The sequence below is a fragment of the Ptychodera flava genome, chromosome 8 (genome assembly GCF_041260155.1).
Source record: "Ptychodera flava strain L36383 chromosome 8, AS_Pfla_20210202, whole genome shotgun sequence".
In the NCBI taxonomy this organism is placed as follows: domain Eukaryota; kingdom Metazoa; phylum Hemichordata; class Enteropneusta; family Ptychoderidae; genus Ptychodera; species Ptychodera flava.
This window is the reverse complement of record NC_091935.1, coordinates 23,303,574-23,329,326: the sequence shown is the minus strand read 5'-3', so window position 1 is coordinate 23,329,326 and position 25,753 is coordinate 23,303,574. Positions and strand designations below refer to the sequence as shown.

At 37.9% G+C, this 25,753-nt stretch overlaps 1 protein-coding gene and 1 long non-coding RNA gene across 3 annotated transcripts; both read right to left on the bottom strand.

Moving 5' to 3' along the window:
* Positions 1–6,641: 6,641 nt before the first annotated feature.
* Positions 6,642–12,591, bottom strand: LOC139138818 (uncharacterized). 2 transcript variants are annotated; one of them, XM_070707356.1, is made up of 3 exons: positions 12,509–12,591; positions 9,302–9,358; positions 6,642–8,910 (listed from the first exon to the last, which is right to left on the bottom strand). In XM_070707356.1, exons 2-3 carry the CDS (start codon positions 9,316–9,318, stop codon positions 7,671–7,673), a joined length of 1,257 nt encoding a protein of 418 aa, XP_070563457.1. In that variant the 5' UTR covers positions 9,319–9,358; positions 12,509–12,591; the 3' UTR covers positions 6,642–7,670. The 2 variants fall into 2 exon arrangements, with proteins under 2 accessions (XP_070563457.1, XP_070563458.1); XM_070707357.1 differs by lacking the exon at positions 12,509–12,591 and adding an exon at positions 11,972–12,085.
* A 3,446-nt stretch (positions 12,592–16,037) lies between these two features.
* Positions 16,038–21,486, bottom strand: LOC139138815 (uncharacterized). The gene is made up of 3 exons (XR_011553674.1): positions 21,410–21,486; positions 18,232–18,291; positions 16,038–17,834 (listed from the first exon to the last, which is right to left on the bottom strand). It is a non-coding gene; the product is annotated as an uncharacterized lncRNA (long non-coding RNA).
* Positions 21,487–25,753: the final 4,267 nt, after the last annotated feature.

Genomic DNA, 25,753 nt, shown 5'->3' with positions numbered 1-25,753 from the left:
CGTCGAGTGCGCGATATTTATTGTCGTAATGATATTTCATTCGAGGACCAACCGAGCAAATGAAATCTGCATTCGCTGCTGCATTTAAGACATCTGATTCTTTTCGTTGGACACTGTGAGGAGTGCCTGTCTCTTTGTACATTTCAGTATCTTCTGGAATAACATGGTTGAAGAAACATAACTTCGCGTCGTTGAATACCTCGCGTTTAATGGCTAAAGCTGCATCATGTGTGAAGGGTATGTGACCGATGATGAAATCCAACTGCGGAATCTCTTCTTTCAGGTGAGGGAAATACGACTTGTGGAGTATCAACCAATTCAAGTTCGGCTTTTTATCTGGTAAATAAGGGTTGACTCTTGGCGTTAAAATGCATTTGATTTCTTTTTCTTGTGCATCCTCACGGTCTTCTTTATCCGCTTTCAAAGCTGTGACGTACACGTCAAGGCCTGCTTTAACCGCAGTGCTTGCTATCTGGCGATGAACGGTGGATTTCCCACCCTTTGCAGTTCCCCATTCATCGTTAACGATCAAAACGGTTCTGCAGGAAAAACAACGAGATAAAATATTTCCAAGCCCAAATGTTACATTGTACCTTGCACAACTGGTCTTCACCTGACTTAAATCCACTGCACAAAGAGCGACATTTATTTTAATTTGTTTTCGTAAAATGTAGCAAGGGACTGCGCGATCAGAAAGTTTGCTATCAGTTTTAATGGTCAATTATTTGTTACTTAACATTATGCCACTCTAATAGTTGTTAATCTTATACTAACCTTTTTCTAGGCGAGTGTTTGAACTTTTTCTTTGGATTTTCACTTCTGTGGAAAATGTAAAAATGTCATTAAACGAATGAGAGATACTTTTTGTTGTATCTTTCATGGCAAACTAAATAGTTATTTACAAGAAGTATGGGTAAACCTGGACATGTTGATGTGAACAGTTTCATGAGTGCTTTTTTCGAGAATTTTGAAAGCTAGATGTATAAATAAGCGTTGCTGAGAAATATGTACTCTTGACTTACGTCCATGCCATGTAGAAATTAAGATTCGCTTGCGCCAACGGAAAAGTTTTCTCCACTGTGAGAGAGTTATGCTAGCACGTCTCAGATGCTCTTATGATCGTTTACGAAATGAAACAGAAAATTTAAAATGGTAGATATGAAAGACTTATGGGATAGGAACGAGGTTGAAAATGAATACCCTTGTTTTACCATGTTACCTTATCCATAGGTTAAAGGTGAAGTATATCACCCAGTTTTATTTTAATACTCTGACAGAGAGAAATCTATGTCTCTGATGAAATCAGCTGATTGAAATGAACTTCAGCGTCATAGGAGCGTTGTAGTTCGTACTTTCAAATCCAGGAAAGAGATGAGTAAATACTAAAAAAAAGTGTCGATATCATTACCTCTCAATTTATCTACTTTCCTTGATTGTAGTGTGAAAGGGTATCAGACTTAACACTAGAACTAAACAAAGCAGAATCGTTGCAATATGTTAATAGTTTTAATTCCTCGATGCATGGGTTCATCAAGGTCCTTCTACTTGCAATGATCAAAATTTATCTTACCTATTACCCCCGATGCCATGTCTTCTTTAAAACACGAGTAGTACCTTGTGTTTTCTCAAGTAGTGTTCCCTCCAGTACTCTTTGATATCACTTGGTAGATAGAAAACAGAGAAAGGCATGAGATAAAAAGTCGACATTTCCAGATCGTATATGGCTATGGACTGCCATTAGCACTAATAAGAGATCATTTTAATGTAAAGGAGGTGTATGAGACAACGTTGGTTACAGTATTCTTAATTTATTGCAGAGAGGTGAATCTGTATACTATCAAATGAGTTCATGCATTGTTGAGTTTAACAAGACATCTTGGTGTCGTTACATTCAGGTAAGTATAACTTGGCAAGACGGTGCAAAGCCTGTACCAGCCTACAGTCGAAAACACCCTGTAGAGTTCAAAAACATCGTGCGGGGTGAAAAAGTCTAAAGCCCTTGTGATAAAAATAATGCATATTTTTCCCGAGAGAAATGTGAAATGCAACTCTACAAAAGAAGCGAGAACACTATTAATCAACCTTTAACCATATATCACACTCATTTTAGAAAATCCATTTCCCAGATCATAGTAATTCTGACAGAAGAAAGTCTTCGATCGCAGCTTAGGAAGAATCTGTTAATAATCAAACAGGATGTCTGAATTTCTTACTTATCGTTACCACCTTGTAAGGAGAGACATTGACCATATTTGGAAGCATGTGGTAACGAGCGCCAATCGCATTCATAACATATATTTTCTAGACCTATCAGATATTAAAATGAAGTAAATGACAACAGCACAGCACAATTCTAGATTAAAATATATACTGGTATCGAAGACTGGTTCTACGCCAATATTTTAAATGTATGTCAATTGCAAAGTCTTTATTCTACTCCAAAAGAATGTGAAAACGCCCATTAGTCAGCTTGTCAAAATATCTTCTACATATCTGCAATCCACTCTTATTGTTTACATTTGAATTCTAGTCCTAACCAGAATTTAATTGTCAACAATAACAACACAGTTTACACATGTACAGGCTGAGTTGACAAGCTGAATACATTGTATATCAACATACTGTTGGGAGTAAACCAAGAAAGTATGGTTTAGATTGAAAGCAAAATAGGGAAAAAATCATCAAAAGTTAGCATTACTAGCCCCTGAGAGTACAGGGACCGATCGTCTACATGGAAACTATATAGTATATCTTGGGGCACTCCCATATCTTTGCTCTTCAACTAGACCTAATTTATAATATATATATATATATATATATATATATATATATATATATATATATAATATATATATATATATATATATATATATATATATATATATATATATATATATATATATATATACCGTATTCTCTGTGCCCAAGTTCAGAGGTTGCCATAAAGCTATTATGGTGATAACTGGGAGGGCACATGTATACATTTTGTATATATATATATCTATATATATATATATATATATATATATATATATATATATATATATATATATATATATATATATATATATATATATATAATTGAATTAGGCCAGTTATTCCTAAAGGATTAATTATCATTATCTTGTAGCTGAATGATACAATGCAGTCGAATTACTTACAATGCAACAAATGATTATTGTATTGTATCGTATATGATACCTAAACTCAAGACAATTCTTACAACTCGTCACGTTCAGAGTTTAAAAATACCGCTTGTTTCTTCCTCGCAACAAAACCTTCAACTTTTCTACAACTGAGTAATTGATAGTCTTGTTTTCATTTAAGTTCCTTATATGGAATGAGCTGTGTCAAAGGCTACCTCGAAGTAATTATTACAAGGACGTTTCTTATTGCTTCTTTCCATTAGTGTATCTCTGTAGTGGGGCATTGAGTTGTACCCGACACAAACTATCAAGTCATGCGCATATATATTGAGGTCTCAGTCTGCTTTCTTTTCCTCTGCCAAACCTGAGTGGGACGTAAAAAGGGTTGCCATAGCTTCTAATCCGACCATTCCGAATGGTTCACTTCGAGAAGCCATGATGCAAAGGTGACTCTGTTGGAAATCGATGCGAATGTTGTCCTGTGTTCAAAATGAACACATACTACATCGAGGTACGGAGATTTGATGTGTCGATTAAGAATTTTCTGCTCTATTCACTTTAATCCAGCGGACTCCCACGAATTATCATCTTTGGATGTATTTGAAACAAAACATGGAAGGATTCAGCAACCCTACCTATCGTTTGTACCGACAAGTCGTAACCTTTCAACTTTTCAACATCTTTCAGTCACTCGTACGACGTTTCCTTTGAAGTATGTCAGCGTTGTTTCATCTTTACATTGAAGAATTCTGGACCGGTGAGGTACCAACTCGATGTGTGTTGATGGCTCAAGGTGTGAAAGGGCACGATATTTTGTTGCTGAATTGGTTCCTCATGCGTGGTCCATGGAACAGATGTTAAACTTTGATGCCATCTTAAACAGATCAGACTCCATTCGTTCAACCGGTTGCGGAGTCTCTTTGTATGTTTTGTCTCTTCTGGCAGTATGTTGTTGAAGAGGACAGATTCTGCTTCAGTGAAGACATCCTCACGCATGCTTAAAGCTGCACTATGTGTTATCGGGGCGTGTCCTATTATGAAAGACACTGCGAAATCTCATGTCTAAGATAACTAAATTCAAAGTAATGCCGATGATGTTTTAGCCAATCCAAATCAGGTGTCTTATCACGAATAAAGCGACCGACTTCTGGCGTCAAATCTTTTTGATCCCAGCTTCTCTGGCGTTTTTGAGGTCAGCCTTATCTGCAAAACCTGCTTGCACTAAAATGCTTGCTATCTGGTGGTTTACGGTAAATATTCCAGCCTTTACAGTCCCACGTCATCGTTTGCGATCAGAAATGTCTTATAATTGAAATATATTGATAATTAAACAAGCTTTCTTTGGAGTTTAAATAAGGTAATGTAAAAACCTTTCCCCATCTGGAGACAGCGACTGTGTATGCTTGTTGTCGGTATCATTTTAAGCCTTGTACCCTATTAAAATGAAACTGACTGCCTTTATATCTCAGGCCCTTTATTAAATGTAAACAAGTGCTCTCATTTTGTTTAGTATTTTTGGCATCATTATATTTATCAGCACGGTACGTTAAATGCATCGTTCTCATCATGTGAAAGTTCAACGAGTGGTGGTAATTGACTACTTGATTGGAAGGTCAATGCCAACCTATAGGTCAATGTGAGAAAAAATTGAGGCTAGAAAAACTTTGCTTCCAAAATATCGATATGTATCAGGGAAAGCAGAAAAAAAACTTTTAAAAATGTTTTAAAGCAGACGACTTCCAGATAGAAGTACATGCTGTTTTAGTGGTCAATTGTATTCATGCTGAAAAACGCACTTATCAGGTATCAGCAAGAAATAAATAGTATTTTTGTCTGCACTCTGCTCTGCTGTCATCAAACGCCTCATATTTGTCATACAAAATATTAATTAATTACATTAACGAAACTGTTGAGCACAAGTACGCCTAAAATCTCTAATAACGGTATAAACCATTCTGTAATGTACATTATATTTCGTAAAAATATTTAGAGAAGTATGTACAGAACTGAGTTTGTTCCGACCACCAAAATAGATCAGGACATTCCAAACCATTTCGTAGAACTGAGTCCATATAAGGAATCTTCGTGACCAAACTAGGGATTACATGAGGTCAGAACGGCCCCTTGTGTCATTTAATGACGGTACAGTCGCACCTTTGACCCTACGTGTAAACAACCAAGTAGTCGTGTGTTTTTATGAGTTAAATGAACTTCACAATAAGGCAGTTTTGCAGGGGATGGTATCACACTAATATCTTACTGTGTGCGTTTAAGCCCTTCTCAATGCGTACCCACATAAAATATCGAACTTAAATTCACGATATCGTTGTACATTTTGGAATAGGTAACTGCCATTTTAGTCTGTGCTTTGTACTTAGCGACAAAGATATTTACTGACTATTGCAGTTGTTGAGAATGGTCGAACTCTGTCTTACATGGAAGCAACCATTATGAGCATGCTAACCTGACTTTGGCAGTAGAAGCAAATACAATATTTTCTGAATACACTTCTAGGAGCTCTTACGTATTTTATTGTAATCGCTCGATTAGGAATTAATAAGTTTCCGGATCTGCATGAAATATTCTGATAAAAGAGTCATGACACTCATTGGTAGTTCCATAGCGTCGCTATTTTCACCCATGTCAAAGCTTTAGAAATTAGGTCACAAGGAGAGACCTGACGATAGAAATATGTCCCCGTAATACCACTTGTTTACCATACATTTGTCATATACTCTCACATACATTGACTAGTGACTTTGTAAATTAAGATAGGCAGTGAATGCACAAGTTACAATTGCAATATTCATGACATTACTAGGATTGGATGGTTACAACGATTATTTTCACACTGAAAATCCTTGTCAGGTTATCGACATATTTTGCGAACATTTCAATAGGTAAACCATGCAAATCAGTGTAGATTTTGTTGGTTTGTGAACAAAATTCTACCTTGCCTCGTTAAATCTGACCCTTTCATCTTCGGACGTAATCAAAATTTTAATTTTATGATCTTTTGCCCGGATTCTCAACCAATTGTCAACTCGTAGGCTTCGCAATGATAACGTTTTACACTATCATAAAGGAATATGTCAAAAAAGCATTGTGTGCTATTGCTAGTGTCCTTAGAGTAAAATAGTTATCAAATTGAAATTTGTATTCAAGGTATGTCGAAACGACGACAATGGTAACACACGTATTTGATACATTTGTACAAACGCATTTCCACATCAGGCGAATGAATTTAGTGAATTAGAAGATTGGAAAATGTTAAAAATTGAAATTTCCAGATGATGTCTGGAAACATTTCTCTGTTGCTTCGGCCACTCTTTATTAAATTGTTAGAGTCAATGAACACAGGACCTGAAAGAATTCAGTTGCATTCATTGGTTATTATCACACGATGTTCCCTTTGCTGTCTTAATTTCTTTCTCACTTATATTTCGTCACCAATAAAACCATACCATCCATACTATAAATTCCTTTGCAAGACAATTGTTTTACTTTATTTTATTTTGAACCAAGCGTAAGACTACTGAGTCATTTTATTACTGAAGATTGATTTTTTATTATGAAACAAGTGTTCTTCGAAACTTTGCATTAAAGGATTCAATACAGCTTATCATTTAAGAAACGAAACATTAATTGATTGTATGACCAAATATGCCATGTACCAACGTGCATGCTTTTTAAGGAATACGTTTTCATTTCACTCTAGCAATTACACTACTAATATAAATGATTCCACTAGTTTTTCATATTAAAGGCAAACGATAATCGGTTATGATCACACAATCTACATTGACAAGACATTTGATAAAAATTAATGTATCTCGTTTAAAAGAGAACACAGTATAGTCCCAAAATGAAATTACAGAACACGGTGATATTTCTAGAACATCATCACTTCCTACTCTGATAAACGGATTGATAAGGCGTTGACATTTTGTTAGTATTTCCTTGCACTTCCTTGCATTTTTTGTTTCTCTCAGGTGAAGTTGGCCTCAAGTATGAAGTCTCAATATGAACTTAAAAGGCCACTGAACTACTGTCTTTAAGGTTGGGGATTTGACCAATAATTGTTTACTTACATGTATTGGTTAGGTGACTAAGTTCCGTACGTTGTGAATTTAAATCTATTGAGAGGTTACTTTAACCACGATAGAATAAGACTACAGGCTTATATAAGGCTTTGTGACAAAAGTGCTGCCGGTGAAATATGCCAACACTTTTACAAGAAAGAAACGTACACGACAGAGATGCAAAGGTTAATAGAGTTCCATCCTTTGAGACCAGGTGTAGTTGCGTATTGTGATAAGAGCGTTTTGGATAATGATACACGTGAAAAACAATCTGTCGGATGAAACAATTATTTATGAGATCAATGTAACCTTGTGCATAAACACATATGGTTGGTGGTAAAACTCTCAGTTCAATGAAAAATGTTGAATGGTGTTTTTTTCATCTGATTATGAAACCAAGTTCAAGTCGTAGACTTTCGACACTCGTAAGCCTATTGTTCATTCAACTTAACAATGATTGAAAGATTGCTGTTGAAGTATTGATAGCTTCGCTTTCATTCAAGATCTTTTTGATGGCCTGTGCCCTCTTGAAGGCGACGCTGTAGTTACAAAGAACCTTCCTGATTGCCTCTTCCCACTGATGAATATCTCTCTTATTTGCCGATGGATTACAGCCGACGTCAACTACAACACTATCAGCATATATCGAAAGGCTGCTATCTGTGTTGATAAACTCAGCGAGGCCCGAATTTGTCGTCACGAGGGTCGGTATGCCTGTCGCCATGGCTTCTAGTCCGATCATTCCAAATGGTTCACTTCGAGAAGCCATGATGCAGAGGTGGCTCTGTTGGAAATCGATGCGAATTTCGTCCTGTGTTCCATATGGATACGGAACAACCTCGAGGTATGGAGATTTGTTGTGTCGCGCAAAAAACTGTTTGGTTTCTTCACTTTCATCGCGCGGAACTCCACGGATTACCAACTTTGGCGGTCGTTGGAACATACCGTGGAAAGATTCTGCCACCTTACTCATTGCTTGTGCCACCAAGTCGTAGCCTTTCAACTTCTCAACACCCTTTACTCTGCCGACCGTTATCACTCGAAAGACACATCCCTTGAAGTCTTTTGGGGCTTCTTTCATCTTTATGTCGAAGAATTTCTGATCCGGTCGGGGTATGAATTCCATGTGCTGCGTGTCTTGGCGTACGAGTGCACGATACTTGTTACTGAAATGACCCTTTGTACGTGGACCGACCGAACAGATGACGTCAAACTTTTCACCCATTTCAAACAGCTGTGTCTCCATTTCCTGGACTTTGTCTGGCGTTGCATCATCTGAGTAGACTTCTGTGTCTTCTGGAATGACGTGGTTGAAAAGGAAGGATTGAGCTTGTTTAAAGATATCCTTTTTCATGAGGAGAGCGGCGATATGTGAGTCCGGTGCGTGGCCGATGATGATGTCTACCTTCGAAATCTCCGTTTTCAGATGAGGGAAAAATGATTGATGGTGTATTAACCATGTTCTATGTGGTGTTTTGTCAGGGTAGTAGGGACTGACTTCTGGTGTGAAAATCTTTTTGATGCGTTTTTCTTCTGCGTCCTTACGGTCTTTCTCGTCCGCTTGTAATGCAGTAACGTAGACATTATGACCTGCGTCTGCCGCAAGGCTTGATATATAACGATGGACTGTAGAAATCCCACCTTTTGCAGTTCCCCATTCGTCATTAACGATGAGGATAGTCCTGTAATTTTACATATGATAATATACTTTAACTGCACTGTGCAAGGCATAGCTAGAAAGCAAACGATTATCTTACGCGAGCGCACGAAGCAGTTGGGTGGTGTCTGTGTTGAAAATGTGTAACTTGCAAGCATAATGTACCTGCTATTTTCCTATTCATTCTATTTTAATGGAATATCATAATGTTGCGCACTGACGGTATTCATTTTTCTAAATTCGTAAAGTCATCTAAAGGCGAGAAAATGCAAAGCTACAAAACACTTCATCACATCCTATATTGTGATTTCATTATGAACAATAATTGTTTTAATCTCTTATAATTTTTGTACAATTTTACCAGAAGATAACGGCAATATCAGAACTTAGTAATCTTAATATCATGTGCTACTTACTTTGCGAGATGTGCCATTTCAGAGAAGTGACGGTTCTGTCATTTGTCTTTGTCGTTCCTGAAGAGAGATTGATAATTGTACGTTAAGAGAGAGAGAGAGAGAGGAGAGAGAGAGAGAGAGAGAGAGAGAGAGAGAGATAGAGAGAGTGTTATCAGAGAGAGAGAAATTTTGCGAAGATTGCGGTGGCGGTACTCTTCTCTAAACTTCAAATTTCACGCTCACAACTTCCTTCTATTACTATCTTGAGGTTAGCATAGAAGACAGTGGTAAAATACTCAGCACAGCCACCGTTTATTCACTGGTTATAATTCCGAAACCGATTATCTGACTTGGCTATAGTACCAATAAGTCATTGCAATTCGCTAGGTCGTAAATGCACTAATTATAAAATAAGACACTTCCTTCCGAAGAATATCATTGATTACAACATCAAATGCCTTCGAAAGGTCATGCAGGACAACCTCGTTTAAATAATTGTCATCGAATTTCGGTACAAGATCATTTTGATTATTTAATTAGACAAACTCTACATTGACACTTTCTTCAGAACAATATCATTGTTTACGACATCAAATGCCTTCCACAGGTCATGTTAGTAAGACAACATCGTTTAAATAATGCGATGTCAACCTTTTCCGCATCTGGAGACGACAACTGTGTTATCTAAATATGCATGTTGTCGTTTATTTTTAAGTCTTGTTCTCTGTTTAAAATGAGACCTGTGAACACGTTTCTAAAATATTTTAAAGAGCTGGTAAGATAGAGATAGACCAATAATTCACAAGGCCATTGACACTTCCTGAACCTGTTTCTACAAAGGAACCACTCTCGCACATTTAAAAGAGTTTGAAATTGTCAGATGTATAATCATGTAAAATAGCGTAATACAGGATTGTCAATCACAGGAGCAATTTTCCGCTTCCTACAGTGAACATTATCAATTCAGATTAGTATATGGCAATTCAGATGGTATATGGCAAGACCATTGCCGGGTTTGAATTACTTCTTCTCAGGATATCAACAAGAAATTTCCTTTTAGCAGGGACAATGGGGTGTTAGTACAACTTTGTTTCTTTAATCAGTTTACTCATTCCGAAGATGATAAAACCTGTATGTTCTCGCTCGCTTGACCACGGATTGTGGACGGACCGTGGCTTGACCATGCAGACCCATTGTTAAGGGTGACAGTTCAACACTATGCCAACACAGCGGATACGAAAGCCTTGTATACTTTTAAGGAAGAACTGGTATTTCAATACAAATGATGACAACGAGCGATAAAAGAACAACGGATCCAATTAGAAAGCGTACCATGATAATTTATATTTGATCACAGTCCCTCAATCTACTGGATATTTCTTTTGTGATACCCCATGCAGTAGCGACTGAACGGTAAATTCAATGTCAAGGTAGAAGCAATTAAGGCTAGAGACAGCAAGTTTAAGTTTTCATGTCACTCAACTTTGAATGGTGTGCACACCTTTGGTAGTACAGCCTACGTATTGCCAGCTTAGAATCAAGTGTGTGTCAGTATCTAGGACAAGGGGTCAAACCGATGTAACAGGTTGTTTTCCGGTTTTTACAACCGTAGTTAAAGAATGAGGCAATCTATGAAGTTTACCTCAAATCATATTTAAGCTTGCTAAAACAATTAAACTAATGTTATGCTAGTAGACAATATTCACGATGCGATAACTTGAGATAGAGGACTGTGGATTTAGAATAATTGCGACGCATTTCAAATCGTGGTTGAAACAGATTACAATGGTAAACAATATGGCTGCCTGTGATAGTGCCCTCTTGAAGAGTCAACAGTTTCAATCTACGGTGTGACTGAGTTCTCAAACGATCTGTGGATATATGATCTGCGTACAATTAATACACTTATAGGAGTGAAAGGTTTTTTTTCTAGTGTACAGTTATATAATGGGACAAGTGGGCCATCTTCCAGCGTTCTTTCCGTAAGTTTTATTCGCCATACAGAGTAGCATCTTGGTCTGCTCTTTGAATTTTTTGTGTACCGATTAGCAGACTAAAACTGAAATACATAGTTTCTTGTACACAGCAGAAATTCATGCAAATTGCGTTTTCAAAGAAGGCTATTCCGTTGAAAACTATTAGCTGTAAATTAGATTGGTCTACAATGAGCATTTCAGAACTGGTAAACACAACAGTACTTTGTGCATAATTTAATTCCAAGCATTTAATTATCGTAATGCAACGTTTTCAAGCGAAGATTCATTTTCTCCTGAATACTGAGTAAGACCATACATGAGGCAACGCCATGGTTTGATAATGAACTTTCTGTTGGCGTGACACAATTTTCATATTTTCAATCCAGTGGAGTTTGATAACCATGACGCGTATACTTCGGTTATCTGCTAAAGGCATTTTTGATTTTTAGCCCTTCCGGCTCAGGTTTCTTCTTTTGACAATTGAACTTTGATCAATAAACCTTTTCAGGGTTGAATTTTATGAGCCAGTAATAAACCTCGTATTATGCTGGATTATTTCTCCTTGTCAACGATTTTGATGGATTTTGTCGGTCGTGCATGCTTTCTGAGGTTCAACGTGTTTCAAATTGTGTAAATCCATGTCAAAATGCTACTAAAAGATTGACACGAGAAAAGAAATACTTGAAATCCCCTACTTTGGTTGGGTTATACTGACCTCGCGTCCTGCAGACGAGCTGTAATTGCTGCAAGTTGGCCGGACCGTAAATACGCCGCCCGAAATGGGGCAATGGCTCTAATTTGTTCGAAACGCTGACTTTTTTCCACGCATGCGCTATATTGTTTTCGTATACGCAGATAATGTAGGACTTAATGTAGGTTTTTGTTTGTTGCACGGCATCAACAATCGAAACTAGCTTAAAGGACTCCATTTTTGACAAGGAAGCGAACGAAGTTTTGGTCGCCGGTGGGATTAGAACAGAGCCTCGGTGCATGAAATTATCTCCAGTTTCTGTGTTAGATAAATACCGGATCCGAGAGCTTTTTTCGTGTTTGACAGGCGTTTCTCCTGAATAGCAATGACTCACCTTCGCTTAGCCTGAACATGTACCAACCTTTCTTATAATTCACCTGGACAATGTCGTGCATTGGGCTTATACACCTATGATAAGAGTTCATTTTGCTGAGTTGCTGATATCAGACTCTGACACGTAAAGAGTTTTGAAATGACTACAAAAAACATGGAGCTACTAACCTGACCCTCACTCAGACCGCCAGCGGTTCCCTGATGTCAATGGTGTGGTGCCTATTTCGTGGAATGCAACCTTTCTACATACATTTAAGGAGATTGGTAATTATATATGGTGTTAGGGGGCCCAAGTCGTTCCACCTGCAAGAACATAAGCTACATTTTTTGTTCACTGTTTGTTGTTGCCCACACTATTATACATGTAGAGCCTAGATCGAGTTGGACGGCAACATTACCCTAAGCGTTTGACTCATGTTCTTAAGATTGCAGATTAATTTGCTGTTTCATTTTTACTACAATACGTGTTTGTCAATTAAACTAATGAGAGGACCTACTTCGATAGCCATGTTGCTAATATTCTGTACTTTGTACTGTAAACTGGGTTTACAGGGTTCAGTCACGCTGCTGATGTATGGCCTATTAATATATGACTCAGATAAAGAATAAACAACATCGGCCAGTCCGAACTTCTCATTAGCTTTGATAGGAACCACTTACAGACAAAACACCATTTTTAACGTACTGATAAGTCTCTTCGACGCTGAGGGCGTGGATATTTCGGGCACCCTATTTTTGATGTTATGGTTGGGGGTTCATCGTGTTTTTTTCGGGGAGTGGGGGGTTCACTTTGTTTTTTATTGTAACATACCGGCTAATAATGTCATAAAATGTATCGTTCTAGCAATGATTTGCATTATTCAAGCGCAGATTTTGGCGCTCCTTCCGGGCGCCTACCTTTAATATATGAGAGATATTTGGATGTCTACAGATTAAAAGTATGCTTTTCGAGGTGTAATCATTACTGTACAGTGAAATCCACAATTGTATACAAATTTTAAGCATGGCGAAAAATGATCCTTGACTGTTTTTTTCTGTGAGTACACTGTATGAGAAAGCAACACGAACTTATATTTCATCATAAATGGATAAACTCGCACATGTATTACAATGGAAAAAATGACAAGACATTTTGCATTGTCATGGATGCACCTGAATATGAAACGGTAATTGTTTTGAGATTGTCAAGTGGAATATGCAATGGGTAAAATAATAACTTACCCAAGTGGTCATGGCTGTCTGATAGGTCTCAAAGAGCAATAAAAAGTCCTTAAGTAACTGTGCACATAAGACAGACTGAAACTTAGAAAACTAGTTTCCCAGAGCTTTTAAGAAAATGTGATAGGAAAAAAGTAACGAAAGCCGTATTTCGTTGCTTTTGTCCACGGTTTTGGCAAGGGTGTGATTCCATTCTGTTAATACTAATAATATTTTCTTTTACTAAGTTTCAGACCTTGTCATTGAAAAGGTAAAAAAGAAAACCAAGACAGAGCTAGTAATGTTGAATACCCTCTGTAGATAGAGGCTGGCAGAAGGGCTTCTTGTAAATATGATTTCAGAGAATTGAAACAGTGATAGTTTTTTTTGTGTTTTGTTCGGTTCGGGTTACCCTGTTTTTGAAAGACAAATAAGGGGGTCACTATGTATTTTCCATGAGGCGTCAGCCATTTTTTGATGTCTGCAAAGAGTCCACCCCGGCTGAAGAAACTGGCCAGTTCCTGACACTATAAGTTGTTCCCCACTGACCCAATAGCCGATACTCCCGGAAGAATTATACTTGCGCCCATGTGGGCGTTTTTTGTCGTCATTGGACATTGAAGGTATCAATTTCAGTAAAGAGTGTGGTATTTTTATGGAGCCGGTGGATTACAATAAACGTATTTCACATGTTTCTTATACTGGTATGATTTGTGAACGCTTGACGAGTTGCTAACAGAAGATTACGGGAAAGAAATAGAATTGTCCACACAAAGAAAACGATTAACAAGTGATTCAATCTATGACCTTTATCGAAAACAGGCATCACTCTACTAGCTGACTAGTCTGCATAACAATGTATCCTGCGTGCTCTACCTAAAAATCTGACATGCATGACCAGGCACACCTGAATTTGTCCAGCTCGTTGTTCCGTCATACTATTTTCAGGAATATCCACTGTCAACGTCACTCGAAGAATAAATTGCGGATTTACTTGGAGCGAAGGTCGACGCAGGAAAAGGATACGGCAGCAAACTGAAAATCGGATTCTCCACCACGAAGAGAACATGGCTCTGGAAGCGTGCGCACAAAGTCAAATCTCAATTGTTTGAAGATTTACAACTTACCGGTATATGTATCAGCACAATCCGTCAATCACAATGATTGAGGGACTGTGGTATCAGGTAGAAAGCGTATCGTTTGAAGTAATCGACTGTAAAGGGTACAGCTACTGATTCTACAAGAAAAAGTCTAATTTACAAATGTTTTAAAATTGATTTTCATGTTTCCTGTTGCGATAAGAAACAAATAAAAAGAGTCCAGCGGACATGAATTCATTGATTCGGTCGTGTGGAGGCGCTGGCATACTTTACAACATCAATCGAAATCATGCACCTCTACAGCTCGAACCACTCCCATGCTGATACATCGCAGGTGAAGGTGGGAGGCATTCAGATACAGGTCGACTATTGGAGTGAACCTAATTTCGTGCAGATACTACCTTCAGACTATCCGGCAAGGATTACTGATTAATGAAATCCGATAATTATATTATTCAATTGCAACAGAATACGATGGTTTCAACCGGGCTCGAATCCACAACGCATTGCGGGCGGAATCGGGCGGACTAAGTAGGTCAAGGTTTGTTGAGTTACTGTAATAGTAAATAGACAAGAAGTATATACAACCTATGCCACAGATGTATGGTTTAAAAAAACCCCAACAAAACGCAGTTTAATTACAAAATGGAATCACAGAGTAACGATGATATATCTGGTATATGGTACTTGATATAGTGCTGATGTTATTTTTGTCAGGTTGGCTTTACACTCCTGTAGACCTCTTTAGAAATAGCTATACACGTATCACTTCTTGGTTTTCTGGTAAGAGGTCAAAACACATTCAGGTGATTTGGGCTACAAAGTATTAACTCTGAGCTTTTCCCTATTGCTTTGTTTAACTATATAGCTTGAGCATATGTTTTCATTTATTATGGCTAGGACAACGATTTTGTGTCATGCAGATATATATATATATATATATATATAATATATATATATATATATATATATATATATATATATATATATATATATATATATATGTATATATATATATATAGTTACGACAGAAAAGGGCGGTGAAATCAGTAATTTTCAATAAAATAAAGTTATTAAAACTAATAACTGTGTCAAGTGATAAAGCACAAACTGTAAAAGTTCGCAGCTACTTATCTCAGCTGCTACAGCACAAACTCCTAGATTAGTCTCCAGAGAGTTGAGGCAGATAGATACTGATCAGTGTGGAACTTCTTCTTCGCTAAAGGGTGTATGTAGGTCCGAACCGGTGTAGAGCTCTCAGAGCAAATCCTGCGTGAGGGTGAAGGTCTTACGAAGCCTTGAAGTCCCATAAGTCCCACACAGACACAGACACACACAGACACACAGATTATATATATATATATATATAATTATATATATATATATATATATATATATATATATATATATTCTTAAACGCTTGATTTATGTCCGAACTGTCCAGTGACACAAGACCTTCACACACATACAACACACAAACGCACTGGATAACGTTTTAGTATAAAAACGGAATGGTACAGATTTTCTAGTGAGACTGTTAGGTACCACGTCAGTGTTTTCTTTAAGACCTTAACCCTCACGGCGGATTTGCTCAGTGAACTCTGCACGGTTCGACCTACATCAAGCCTTTAAGAATAAAAGGACTTCCTCACTCATCAGAGTCTGTCTACCCTCAACACACAAAAGGCACCCGCAAGACAGAGATGCAAAGGCTGAGATACAGACACGTGGTTTGCAATCAGTTATGGCCGGGATTCAAAATTTCTGTCAAAATAAACAATGGATTTCTAGGATGAATGTAACCTAATTAGTATATACGTTCTCGTTGGCATGTATAACTCGGGGTTCAATGAAATAGCTTCAATAATGTTGTTATCCAACTGATGCAGTCGTATGAATATCAGGCAGTCAAATATTGTAGCTTGGAGTTTCGACACTCATAAGACTGCTTGTCCATTCAGGTTAATACCGAGAGAAAGGATGCTGTAGACGTATCAATAGCTTCGCTTTCAAGCAAAATCCTTTTGATGGCCTGTGCCCTCTTGAAGGCGACGCTGTAGTTACAAAGAACTTTTTTGATTGCTTCTTCCCACTGATGAATATCTCTCCGATTTGCCGAAGGATTACAGCCGACGTCAACTACAACACTTTCGGCATGCATCTATGAGGTCGCTTCTGTTTTTGATAAACTCAGCGAGGCCCGAATTTATCGTCACAAGGGTCGGTATGCCTGTCGCCATGGCTTCTAGTCCGATCATTCCAAATGGTTCACTCCGAGAAGCCATGATGCAAAGGTGACTCTGCTGAAAATCAATGCGAATGTCATCTTGTGTACCGTATGGATACATAACAACATCGAGGTATGGAGATTTGTTGTGTCGAGTGAAAAACTCTTTGGTTTCTTCGCTTTCATCTCGCGGAACTCCACGGATGACCAACTTTGGCGGTCGTTGGAACATACCATGGAAGGATTCTGCTACTTTACTCATCGCCTGCGCCACCAAGTCGTAGCCTTTCAACTTCTTAACATCCTTAACTCTACCGACAGTTATCACTCGAAAGACACATCCTTTGAAGTCTTTTGGGGCTTCTTTCATCTGTATGTCGAAGAATTTCTTGTCTGGTCTTGGTATGAACTCAATGTGCTGCTCGTTTGGGAATTCGAGTGCACGATATTTATTACTGAAATGGCCCGTTGTACGTGGACCGACCGAACAGATGACGTCAAACTTTTCTCCCATTTCAAAAAGCTGCGTCTCCTTTTCCTGGACTCTGTCTGGCGTTGCATCATCTGAGTAGACTTCTGTGTCTTCTGGAATGACGTGGTTGAAAAGGAAGGATTTAGCTTGCTTGAAGACATCCTTTTTCATGAGGAGAGCAGAAATGTGTGAGACCGGTGCGTGGCCGATTATGAAATCCAGCTTCGAAATCTCTGTTTTCAGATGAGGGAAAAACGATTGATGGTGTATCAACCATGTTTCATCCGGTGTTTTGTCAGGTAGTAGGGACTGACTTCTGGTGTAATAATCTTTTTGATGCCTCTTTCTTGTGCGTCCTTACGGTCTTTCTCGTCAGCTTTTAAGGCGGTGACGTATACATCATGGCCTGCTTGTACCGCAAGGCCTGATATATGACGATGGACTGCAGATATCCCACCTTTTGCAGTTCCCCATTCATCATTTACGATGAGAACAGTCCTGTAATTTTACATATGGTAAAATGTTTTAACTACACACGTCCAAAATATAGCTAAAAAGCATACGATTATGTTGCAAAGGATAAGGAGGCTGTTTATTTTGAAAATTTTAAACTTGCAAGGATAACGTATCCGCTGTTTTCTTCCTATTCATTTTGTTTTAATGGAATATAATAATGTTGCACATTGACGGTATTCGATTTCACAATAAATTCATAAAGTCATCTAAAAGGCAAGAGAATGCTCGGCAACAAAACAACGTCAGCAAATCTACATTCTGATTTCATTATGAACAATATACACTCGAATAATTGTTTTCATCTCTCATATTTTTTTCAGTTTTACTATAGATACAGGCAAAATCATTCTAAGTAATTTTATTATCATGTGCTACTTACTTTTTGCGATTTGCCATTTCAGAGAAGTAACAGGTCTGTTGATATTTCTTTATTTTGATTCTGGAGAGAGATTATAAGTATAAATATACCGGAGAGAGAATTTTTTGTGAATACTACGGTGGCGGGACTGTGCTCCGAAACTCAAATTTGACGATTACAACTCCTTGTCTCAGTAATTAGAGCGTTAGCATTGAAGACCGTTCATTCATTGGTTATGATTCCGACATAACCGATTATATCTGTTCTGGCTACCTACAAGTCATCGCAATTCGCTGCATCGTAAATGCACAAATGAAAAATAAGATACTTTCTTCAGAAGATATCATTGTTTACAACATCAAATGCCTTCGAAAGTCATGCAGGACAGCATCGTTTAAATAACCGTAATCGAATTCGGGTACAAGATCATCTGATTATTTAATCAGAAAAACTATACATTGACACTTTCTTCGGAAGAATTATCATTGTTTACAATATCAAATGCCTTCGAAAGGTCATGTTAGTAGGACAACATGTTTAAATAACGCGATGCCAACCCCTTCCGCATCTGGAGACGACAACTGTGTAATCTTAATATGCCTTTTGTCGTTGATTTTTTAAAATTCATAATGAACTGATTGCCGTCACGGTAAATATCTCGGACTCTTTATTAGATGTAAACGAGTGCTGATACTGCTAACATAGTCATCATTATGTAACTGCAGTGTTCATATTCTCGTTACATCACAATTACTTCTTCTCAGGACATCACCAAGAAATTTCCTTTAAGGTAGAACGCACCTCGGGGACAGACATTCGGACTCTCAAACTTTTACAATTCTCTTCTGATATACCACATGTGGGGGTTCATTTTAAAGCTCTTGGTGAAAGAAAACTTTTCACCGGCTTAGTTTTTCGAAATTCGAAATTTTTATTTTTCTCCATAGAGTTAACACAGGGATGGCGGCCATTTTGAATTTCTAATATCGGTAAATCTTGGGTAATTTGTTTCTCTAGTACCAAAATTTGCACGGTGACCACCTATTTTTATTCTTGATTTTGAAAGAGAATGATTGAAAGATTTCTTGAGGAAAGTTAGAGCAAAAGTTTAAGTCTTTCACTTTCGAGATGCATACTATCTTAAGCACGGACAATAAGGTATACAACTTTGTACCTTTCTTGTACCTTTTATTCATTCCAAAGATATTGAAAATTGTATGGTCTCGCTCGCTCGACCATACAGTCCAATTGTCAAGGGTAACAGTCCAACGCTATGCAAAGCGGATACGAAAGCCATACATATTTTGGAGGAAGAACGGGTATTTCACTGCAAATGATAACAAACTAGCGATGGGAGATCTGAACAGAAAGCCTACCATGATATTTATATTGGATCACAGTCCCTCTATCTCTTGGATATTTTTTTTTGTATTTCCCATGCATAGCGACTGACAGGTAAAATCCAATGTGAAGGGAAAAGCAATCAAGACTAGAGATAGCACGTTTAAGTTTTCATGTCATTAATATGAATGGTGTGCACACAAGTGTGAGTTCAGCCTAAGTGCTCACAGCTTTAGCTTAAGTTTGTGTCAGTATTAGGACAAGGGCCAAACCCATGTAATAGGTTGGTTTCCGGTTTATACAATCCTAGATATAGAATGAGGCTATTCATCAACTTACCTCACATTCAAGATGCGAGAACTTGAGATAGAGGACTTTGGTTTATAATAAATGCACCGCATTTTAAGTTATTGTGGAGAATGGAAAACAATATGGCTGCCAGCGATAGTTCCCTATTACTATTGGAGTGTCAACGAATTCAATCTACGGGGTGACTGAGATCTCAAACGATCTGTGGATATATGATCTGCGTACAATTAATACACTTATAGGAGTGAAAAGGTTTTTTTCTAGTGTACAGTTATACAATGGACAAGTGGGCCATCTTCCAGCGTTCTTTCCGTAAGTTTTTATTCGCCATACAGAGTAACATCTTGCTCTGCACAGTGAAATTTTTGTGTACCAATTGACAGACTAAAACTGAAATATATTATTTCCTGTACACAGCAGAAACTCATGCAAATTGTATTTTTAAGAGGGCTATTCCGTTGAAAACTATTAGCCGTAAACCAGATTAGCATTTCAGAACTGGTTTACAGAGCAATACTTTGTACATAATTCCAAGCATTTAATTATCGTATGCAACGTTTTCAAGCGAAGATTCATTTTCTCCCTGAATACTGAGTAAGACCATACATACGGCAACGCCATGGTTTGATAATGAACTTTTTGTTGGCGTATCACATGCAATTTCGTATTCTCTGTCCGTGGATTTTGATAACCATTGACTACATGGCGCGTATACTTCCGTCATCTGCTAAAGGCATTTTGATTTTATCCCTTCCGACTCACATTTCTTCTTTGACAATTATTGACCAACACACCTTTTGAGAGTTGATATTTTAAAGCCAGTAAACATCTATATTATACAGGATTATTTCTTTTTGTCAATGGTTTGGATGGCATATTTTGTCTGTCGTATGTGCTTTCTGGGGTTCAACATGTTTTAAATTGTGTAAATCCATGTCTAAATACTCCTATGGCTGACACGAGACAAGAAATACTTAAAATCTCCCTTCTTTAATTTGTTTATACTGACCTTGCGTCCTGCAGACGAGCTCTACGTGCTGTTATTTGGCGAACCGGACATAGGCATAGGCAGCCAAAATAAAAATGAGGTCATAGCTGGAACTTTGTTCGGAACGCTGACTTTTTCCCCGCATGCGCTATACTGTTTTCGAATCGGCAGATAATGGTCTCACAAGTATTTGTGTTGCACGGCATCAACAATCGAAACTAAATTCAATGGACTCCATTTTTGACAAGGAAGGTGAGCAAAGTTTCGGTCGTTAGGGGGATTTGAACAGAGCCTTGATGTAAAGAATTCTTGACGGTTTCTTTCTTAAATAAATATTGTATCCGAGAGCCTTTTTGCGTGTTTGACAGGCGTTTTTTCCTGATAGCAATGACTCACCTTCGCTTAGCCTGAACATGTACCAACCTTTCTAATAATTCACCTGGACAATGTCGTGCATTGGCTTATACACCTATGATAAGAGTTCATTTTGCTGAGTTGCTGATATCAGACTCTGACACGTAAAGAGTGTTGAAAAGACTACAAAAACATGGAGCTACTAACCTGACCCTCACTCAGACCGCCAGCTGTGGTGCCTATTTCGTGGAATATTCAACTTTTTACAGTCATTTAAGGAGATTGGTGACTGTATATGGTGTTAGGGGGCCCAAGTCGTTCCACCTGCAAGAACATAAGCACTTTTCTATGTTCACTTGTTTGTCGTTGCCCACACTATAGTACATGTAAAGGTCTAGATCGACTTGGACGGCAACATTACCAAAAAACGTTTGACTCATGTTCGTACGATTGCAGCTTTATTCCCTCATTCATTTTTACAATAATACGTGCTTGTCGATGAAACTAATGGCAGGCCTACCTCGGTAGCCGTGTTGCTCTGTATCCTGTACTTTGTACTGTAAACTAGGTGTAGAAGGTTCAGTCACGCTGCTGATGTATGACCTATTTAATACTATGAGTCTGATAAAGAATAACAGTATCCAGTCAGAAGTCTCATTGCCTTTGACAGGCACCACTTAAAACAGACAAAGGTGAAAAAACACAATTGAAGGGATTGATACAGGATAAGTCTCCAACATCAAAACATCAAAAATAGGGCGCCCTCAATGTCTACGCCGCCAGGGAAGAGACTTATCCTGTATCAATCCCTTCAATTGTGTAAAAAAAAATAACACGGTTAAACCGTGTTATTTTTTTTGGTGGGGGGGGGGGGTCATTTGTTTTTTATGTAAGATACCGGCCCACACACGCATAAAACATCGTTCTATCAATGAATTCTATCATTCAGCCGCAGTTTTAAGCGCTCCCTAGGGTCGCCTGCCTTTAATATATTGGAGATATTTGTTGTTTGCAGATTGAAAGTGTGCTTTTGAAAGTGTACTAATCACAGTGAAATCCACAATTATATGCAAATTTTAAGAATGGCGAAAACTTTCTCTGCGAGAACACTGTATGAGAAAGCAATATAAATTAATATTTCACAATAATTGATACACTCACACACATACATCATAAAGAAAATATATGACAAGCATTTTGCATTGTCATTGATGCACCTGAAACGGCAATTGTGTTTCTCTCCCTGACAGATTGTCAAGTGGAATGAGTGTTTTCCATGAGTAAAATAATAACTTACCCAGGTGGTTTCTGTCACAGCCGTCTTTACAGTCTCAGAGCGAGAGCAAAATAGTCCTTTCAGCAACTGTGCACATCAGACTGACTGAAACTTACCAGTTTCCCAGGGCTTCTAAGCAAATGTGATTGGAATCAACTATAATGCCGTATTTCTTTACTTCAGTTCACGGTTTTGGCAAGGGTGTGATTCCATTTTGTTAATACTAGTAATAGTTTCTTTTATAAAGTTTCTGACTCTGCCATTTAAAAGATAAAATAGAAAACCTAGATAGAACCATTCATATTGAATACCTTCTGTACCCTTGAAGCTGGTACAAGGGCTTCTTGTAAATATGGCTTCAGAGAATACCATAGAAATAGTAATAGTGGCTGAAAAGAAACCCTTACAGCGAGAGTATATATATATATATATATATAATATATATATATATTATATATATATATATATATATATATATATATATATATATATATATATTTGGAAGGAGATATTTACATATGTTTTTGGTTCGAATGGAGGTATTTTACATACTTTTTTGGTTCGACTGGAGTCACACTGTTTTTGAAAGTTGGCAAAAGGGTGTTCACAATGTGTTTTCCATGCAAGGTCAGCCACTTTTTGATGTCCGCAAAAAATCCGCCCCCGCTGAAGTAACTGACCAGTCTCTGACACTATAATTTCTTCCCCACCGACCCCAATAGCCGATACTCCCGGAAGCACTATATTTGTGCCTATGTGGGCGTATTTTTTCCATCATCGGACAATGAAGGTAACAATTTCAGTAAAGAGTGTGGAATTTTATGGAGCCGGTGGATTACAGTAAACGTATTTCACATGTTTCTTACTGGTGTGATTGTGAACGCTTGACGAGTTGCTAGCAGACAATTACTGGGAAGAAATAGAATTGCTCACACAAAGAAAAGATTAAGCAGTGATTCAATCATGACCTTTATCGAAATACGTGCATGCACTCTACTAGCTGACTAGTCTGCATAACAATGTATCCTGCTTGCTCTACCCAAAACTCTGATATGAACGACAAGGCACACCTGAATTTATCCAGCTCGTTGATCCGCCGTATTATTTTCTGGAATATCCACTGTCGAGGTCACTCGAAGGATAAATTGCGGATTTACTCGGAGCGAAGGTAGACCCAGGAAAATGAATACAGCAGCAAGATTGAAACCGGATTCTCCACCATGTGCGTAATTAAGTGCTTTCTATTTACCGGAACGTAAAAAAGCGTGCGCACGAAAGCAAAATCTAAATCGTTTGAAGATTTTCAACTTCTGTATCTGTATCAGCACAGTCCGTCCACCACAATGATTGAGGGACTCTGGTATCAGGTAGAAAGCGTATCGTTTGAAGTAATCGACTCTAAAGGGTAGGCTCCAGACCCTACACTAATAAAATATAATTTACAAATATTTTAAAATTGATTTGATGTTTCTGTTTCGGATGGAGGTGAGAAACACAGAGGAAGAGTCCAGTGGACATGAATTCACTAATTCAGTCGTGTGGAGGCGCTTCATGATAGCGGTTATATAGAGCTTAGAGCTCCCAAACCCACTACCTTTATTTGCGAAAACGGCAGGCTTTACTACAGTATGACTGATTAAGGGACAGTGGTTTTACAAAGGATTTACCACCCATGTCACGGACCTCACAGCAACGTAAAAAGCATTCAATGGTTTAAGATTTACGAGCAATGCAGAGACACGATCACATTGCCAAAACATGACGTACTCCACCATACCAATCGAAATATGCACATCTCTACAACTCGAAACCACTCCAATGCTGATACATCGTAGGTGAAGCTTGAGGAGGGCAATTCAGATTACACGTATATATATGCAGGTCTACTATTGGAGTGAACCAAATTCAGCGCGGACATTACTTTCAGGATTACTCATTAATGAAATCCAATAATTATATAATTAAATTGTTATGCAACCCATGTAAAAAGTGCAAGGGACAAAATAAATTCAAGCTGCTGAATCGGGTGGACTAAGAATTCCAAGGTAGGCTAAGTTACAGTAATAGTAAATAGACAAGACTATACAACCTCTGCTACAGATCTCCGTTTTTTTTCTCCACGTCTATATTATTTGCAATTTACGCCGCATGAATCGAAACTATGAGCTATTCTAGAATCATCATAATGTAATCGAGATAATATTTTTGCTATAAAACAAGAAGATTAACTCTTCCTCGGAATCGCCACTTTTAATTTAGCTGACAGATTTGGATTCTTTTTGAAATTGCTACAAATATATACACTTCCTCCTTGCAAGAAAGTGAAAATGTTAGACCCCACATTGAGTAAGTTAAAAAGACATTCGCGATAATTTTACATTTAAGGCATTTTGTTGCGCACATTTTGATTGTTTTTCGTTCCTTGTTAGAATATGTGTAATTGCTCAGAACTTGTTCTGCCAACACTGCCTGCATATGTAACACCTTTATTGTTGTGGACAAATTTATTGGTAAACTCTATACTCCGAGTCGTCAGTAACAATTCATATTGTGGGGGAGTTTTACTGGTTCGTAGAAATAAGAAAAAATCTTTTGCAGCCTCTGTAGATTTGCGAAAAAAACAAAAAATCTCCGGGGGAAAAACATTTTTTTATTTTCCCTTTAAGTAAAGTGATAACTTAAAATTCATATTCTAGCATATTCGTCCCTGTCACACTGCTTTGCTGTTTCGAGCCATCGACATTGATTGCGTTTGTGGTTCACGCTTTAAAATTATTCTGCCGATTGTAAAATTTAATTATTCGAAAACCGGCGATCGTCATTAACTTTCTGGTTGAGATTTCCATAACACGCCAACGATCATTAAAAGAAATACTTAGGATTGAAATAATTTTCGCGTCCACCAATATTATCAGATCGAAGAGGTGAACTTCTTTTGAATAAACGATTACGTGAAGATTTAATAATACTGACGTGTGGTGGCGCTGTCAATGAAATGGTATCCGTGCGTATGCTCCCATGATCACCGTAAAGCGTGTGCAGTGTTTTCAGTAGAATATCTTTCGAATGGAGAAATGTATTTCATAAGCGAAGGGAACGGCAGGACAATGCCCGCTTTGAAGAGTACGAGACGGGATAGGATTTCCTTGCCGTATGACATTGAAAATATTTACCAAATTTTAATGTCCTAAAGGTAGAACGCACCTCGGGGACAGATATTCGGACTCTCAAACTTTTACAATTCTTTTCTGATCTACCACTTGTAGGGGTTCATT